The sequence below is a fragment of the Neophocaena asiaeorientalis genome, unplaced genomic scaffold (genome assembly GCF_003031525.2).
Source record: "Neophocaena asiaeorientalis asiaeorientalis breed wild unplaced genomic scaffold, Neophocaena_asiaeorientalis_V1.1 scaffold78, whole genome shotgun sequence".
NCBI classification, from domain to species: Eukaryota; Metazoa; Chordata; class Mammalia; order Artiodactyla; family Phocoenidae; genus Neophocaena; species Neophocaena asiaeorientalis.
The window spans coordinates 13,300,482-13,305,822 of NW_020175018.1; the positions used below are offsets into that span (position 1 = coordinate 13,300,482).

The following is a 5,341-nucleotide window of genomic DNA, read 5'->3' on the forward strand; positions in this document are numbered from 1 at the left end:
AAAAAAAAAAAAAAAAGAAGCAGCAGTTCATCTACACTCTCTGGAGCGCAATAGAGAACCATGGAAGGTTATAGGGTCAGATATGTTTCTGAAAGCCCTCTTACTGCTAGAGAAAAGATGGATCAGAGGGGAGGCTTATCTGGGACACGGAGCGGAGCGTGTCTGGACAAGGGCAGTGGCAGGAAGGGTGGAGAAGAGGGGATGGACGGGGGGGTAAGGAGGCTGATGGGGCCAGACTTGGCTGGATGTGGGGGAGAGGGAGGAGGGGTCTGGCTCTGAGATGCGGAGAGGCTGGCCAGGTCCAAGATGCCCAAGAGACAGAGGAGGGCAGGGTCGGCAGGCTGGCTGGGATGCTGCAGAGGGACAACAGGGGAGCCCAGGCCAGGAAGGGTCCAGCCCAGGGAGGTGACTGAAGGATTTTGGGAGGCAGGGGGCTGAAGAGCGAGGGGCAGGAGACAGCCAGACAGCCGAGTGTGGCCGACTCTGGTGCCCCTTGACTGTAAAAGGGAGCGGAGAAAGAAGGGGGGTTGCACTGAGGGGGGGTTCTTTCTGATGGGGAGACTGAGCAGGTTTTTAGGCTAAGGGGCAGAGGCAGTGGAGGAGACTTGAGGTCTTGGGAGAAAAGTGAGAACGCCCCCGGTCCGGGGTTTTATGCTGGAGCAAGGAGGGATGATGAGTGGGGGCTGTGATGGGTAAAGAGGGGGAAGGGTGGAAGGGGGTTGATGGGATGAATGAATGCTACCAGGGCGAGAATCAAGGATGAGGACGTGAGGGACAGGCTGCTCCCCTATGCGGTGTTCTCTTGCCTGAGGCTGGGGAGCCTGGACTTGGGCAGCTAGTGGCCACAGGGCTGGGCGGGACGCCAGTCCTTCATCTAGTTGATCCTCGGAATCTTGGGAGTCAATTCCTGGGAAGGGTCGGGCGGGTCCCAGGATCAGGGGAGAAGGGGGCTCGAGTCGGTCGTCGGATCTGGGGCACCGGGTGGGTCCTGGGACAGACAGGGTATCTGGCAGGGATCAGGAAGATTCTGGAATTAATTAGAGATCAACTGGGTATTAGGCAGAAAGCAGGTGGCTCTTGGAATGAGAGATGGGGAGGGGGCCTCAGGATGTGGAGGAGATTGGGTGAATCCCAGGATCTCTTGGGCTTCGGCAAGGGACTCGGTGAGACCCAGACATCTAGGGAATCATGCGGGATCGGGGGGGTCCAGGGTCGCGCGGGGTCCGGCTCACCGGTATCATGCAGGAAGAGCACCAGGGTGATCCCCCAGGTCAGGACGGTGTGCCCGGTCCGCACCAGGACCCCAGGCCTGAGCAGCGCCCACGGCGCCATCGCCTCTGCCCGGGGCCCCACCCGGAAGAAGCGCTCAGAGGGGCGGGCCCTCCGAGGGAGAGGACCCACCACCACCCGGGGATTGGAGGAGGCAGGCTGTGGGCGGGGCCGAATTGGGTGACGGAGACTGCCTATTGGACGGTAGCTGCGGCCGAGTAGGCCCTCGAGCCCACAGGTGCCTGAAGAGGCCGAGGGCGGGGCCGGCGCGCGCGCAGCCGGTAACTCCCCCAACCCCAGCCCCCACCCGCCAGGTAACTTTCGAAAGCCGGGGAGCCGTCGGGAGCCTCGACCCAGCCCCACTGGGTTTCCACCACCAGCCCTAGGGCCACAGCCTAACGCATGCGTACAGCTTCCTGGACGCTTCAAAGATCCAGGTGTTGTGACTTCAGGTTGCAGAATTGTGCGCGGTTCGGAGATGTGACGCCTGAGGCCTCGAGAGGGGCAGGACTCGCCCAAGGTTGCGCCGTGGTGATACCCTTACCTCCTATTCATTTTCAGATATTGCAGATGGGATGAGAGCAGAGTGGAGGTACGTGGTGCAAGTCTGACTCTGACTTGGGTCAGAGTCAGAAATCCCAGCACTGCCTCTTCCTACCTGTATGAGTTTGGGCAAGTTACTGAACCACTGCGAGCTCTGTTTTCTGTCTGTGTAATGGAGATGATAATAGTACCCCTCTGCTGAGGTGGTTGGAGGACTCAATAATGGAAATAAAAGTGTCTAGCACAGGACTGTCTTGTCTCCCCGGCTCTAAGCCAGCACCTGCACCCTTCAGCCTTGCCCAACCCAGGGCTTCAGGCCAGGGAAGTCCCAGTGCAGCTTTGATTTGTATAGAGGTGACTGGGTATTTTAAAGGGAGAATGAGGGAGTTGAGATGGGGAAGGGCAGGGGCTTGAAGAGACTCAGAGCAGTGAAAAATTACAAACAGTGGGTCAGGGTAAATGCTGATTGGGCCAGCTGTGTCTGCTATCTGGCAATAATTGAAGTTCAGCTTCTATCCTCCCACAGAGACTGGGAGACAGAGGCCTGATCCTTCCTGATGATTACATTTTAAAGGGATGGCTATCAGGTCCTTGAGAAAGACACTCCTGAGTTGTAGGAGGTACAAATACACCTCAGAGGGACAGAGAAAGCATTCACAATTGTAAGCCCTTTTTAGTAAATGCTCTAAGAAAGGGTGGTCAGGGGCCTGTGATCAGGTGTTGGTTAAAAACAGGAAATTCTTTTGGCAGCCTGGAGCTTTCTCAGGCAGGCACATTAAGGGGGGGCTAGGGTCATCCTAGGGATGTGACCTTGAGCTGTTAGAAGCTATGTTAGTGTTTAAGTCTTTTAATGTCAGAGGTAGGAGTGAATGAAATCACTTGCGCTGAAGTCTGTAGTTGTTTGTTTTTTTTGCGGTACACGGGCCTCTCACTGTCGTGGCCTCTCCCGTTGCGGAGCACAGGCTCCGGACGCGTAGGCTCAGCGGCCATGGCTCACAGGCCCAGCCGCTCCGCGGCATGCGGGATCCTCCCGGACCGGGGCATGAACCCGTGCCCCCCGCATCGGCAGGCGGACTCTCAACCACTGCGCCACCAGGGAAGCCCTGAAGTCTGTAGTTTTTATAGGCCAAGGTTGAGGCCTAGTGGAGAAGAGGGCTTGGAGCCTGGCTACAGTTTGGTCTAGGAGAGGGCCTTTGTCACTGGGCACTGGGGACACACCACCTGGCACATTTGGGAATGGTTCCACTTGATCTGGGACCAGCACCTAGACTGTTTTTTGGGGAAGAGCTCTCCCTCATTGGGTGCAGCCTCAGTAGTACTTCAGGGGCACGGAAGTCACTGCTGATAGTCACTGGGACAACAGGTGTAAACCAGGACCATCCTGGGCCGAAGCTGAGTCATCTCAGGATTTGGCCCCGGCTCCTTCATCCCCTCCTGCTGGCGCCCTCGCCCTCCACTCTGCTGCAGCCACGTGGGCGGCTTCGTGGTTCTCCCTGCGAGGTCTTCTCCTGGCAGGGCCCTCTGCCCAGGACACTCTTCCCCTGGACCCCTACAGCCAGGCCTGGCAGCCCGGTCTTTCTGATGGATTCAGCTCGCATGTCTCCGCTTGTGAGAAGCCTCCCCTGCCCAGGATACCACGCTGTCCCTTATCTGCACGTATGCTCTTCCGTCTCCCTAAGGGGCTGTGGCCCAGCTAACTCCAATCTCTGCTGCACACTCCCACCGGCCCACAGGAGGGGCCTGCTCTGTGCTCCCTTCTCCCTGCTCCTCACACACTGGGTCATAATCTCGTATTTAACATTTGTCTCTACCATCAGACAGCCATTCTGGGCGGGGGCCCTGTTGGTCTGTTGCCAGCTGTACCCTCAGTGTCTGGGCATAGCGGTGTGGAGAGACTGCAGAGGAAAAACAGGTGCTCCAGCCCAATCTGCCACCTGTCCCCAGTCTGCAGTTGACCCTCTGGGCTGGGCACACAAACTGACCCAACGCACCCTCACTCAAGGCCCACTGCCTGAGCCAGCCCAGGGCCCTCTCCAGACCCCATCCCTTCCACAAAAAAAGACACTCTGCTCCACTTTGCACAAAAATGTATTTCTGTGACATCCCAAAGTACAGACATTTACCCAGGCCCCAGGTGGTAATGCAATGCAATGTGAGCTCTGCCGGGGCCTGGCTCAGGCCACGTGAGCATGGAAGGGAGGGGCAGATGTGGCCCATCTGCTAAGCTGAGGGACACAGGGCAGCTGGCCCTTCCCACAGCTGGGAGCGAAAGACCCCAGGGGAGAAAGGCCAGGTGCCTCTCCCCTGGGCTGCTCATCCAGACCGCTCTGTCTGCAGGCAGAAACACCAGGAGAATCCAAAAACAGGCCCAGGGAAGGAGGAGGGAAGAAAAGCCACCCCCCAGGGGCCACCTGCAGAGTCAGCTCTGCTCCCCAGCCCTTGTTCCAGAGGGGCCTCCTCACCGCCGTCTGTGCCATGAGAAGCAATTCGGAGTGACATCAAGGGAGGACCACAAGATATTTCAAGATACGTTTGTGTCTCACACTTCCCTGAAACAACAGCACGGAGGTTTCCGAGGGAAAGCCTGGGGTCAGTATGGGAGGGGCGCGGGAAGGGCCCCGGAGGGCCGGGCAGGGCCGCTGCAGGATGTGCCAAATGCTGGTCTGGAGGCGGCTGCCCGTTGCCACCGGGAAGGGCTGGCGGGGGACCTCCTGCCTGTGAGAGAGAGAGGTGTGGGGTCCTCGGGGCAGCGGGGCAGGCAGGGGCGAGTGAGGCAGGCTCAGTTCTGCTGGTGGGGTGCCTGGGCACCGTGGGTGCTGCGGGCAGATGAGGGGTAGGGGGTGAGGGGAAAAAGCCCCTGGCCCCAGGAGGTGCTGGCTTCCAGGGTGGGGGGCAGGTTCTGGATATGTTTGGCAGAAGGGGCAGCGGAATCTGCCTGAATTCTGACCAGCCCTGGGCTGGGGCCTTCGACAGCCTGGGACCTGGTGGGAGACTAGGAGGCAGCCTCCATAGCAGCGTGGCCTCAGGCAGGCCTGGCCAGAGGGCAGCAGAGCCACTGTGAGCTCCACTCCTCAAGGGCCCTCTGGGGCTGGGACTGCCTGGACCTAGACAGGTACGGCTTACTTGCTCGCCCCAGAGGCCCACAGCCGAGAGCACCAAGGCATTTGGGAGACCCAGTGGGGTTAGTTGTAATCTCCAAACCCCATCAGCTGCACCCAGGAACCTAGAGGGCGTTCTCAGGCTTTGGTGGGTGGGTTAGGGTGCTGGAGTGGGCTATCGAAAGCCCATTGCCTCTCCTAACAGGAAGGGAGGCCAAGGTCAGAGGTTATAGGGCGAGGGCTGGACACTCACAATGTTACAGGCATTTAGTCTGGCAGGCGTAGGAGTGAGTGTGGCAGCGATGAAGGCTTTGAGTTGGGGCTTGAGAATGGCCGAGGAAGCTGCGAGGCCTCAGGGAGTGTTTCTTTTGTTTTTGTACAGAAATCATACACACAAAACTTCACACTTCCTAACCAAAAAAAAAATATAT

The 5,341-nt window shown here is 58.5% G+C and overlaps 1 protein-coding gene across 4 annotated transcripts in view; it reads right to left on the reverse strand.

The window, feature by feature from the left end:
- Positions 1–1,357, reverse strand: part of ZDHHC12 (zDHHC palmitoyltransferase 12) — a 3,186-nt gene extending 1,829 nt beyond the window's left edge. For 2 of the 4 annotated variants that reach the window (XM_024762525.1, XM_024762527.1), the window contains exon 1: positions 1,233–1,357. In XM_024762525.1, coding sequence (XP_024618293.1) covers positions 1,233–1,332 — 100 coding nt within the window. In that variant the 5' untranslated portion in view covers positions 1,333–1,357. Of the gene's footprint in view, positions 1–806; positions 1,007–1,232 lie in introns of all 4 variants that reach the window. The other 2 variants (XM_024762526.1, XM_024762524.1) reach the window with 2 other exon arrangements.
- Positions 1,358–5,341: the final 3,984 nt, after the last annotated feature.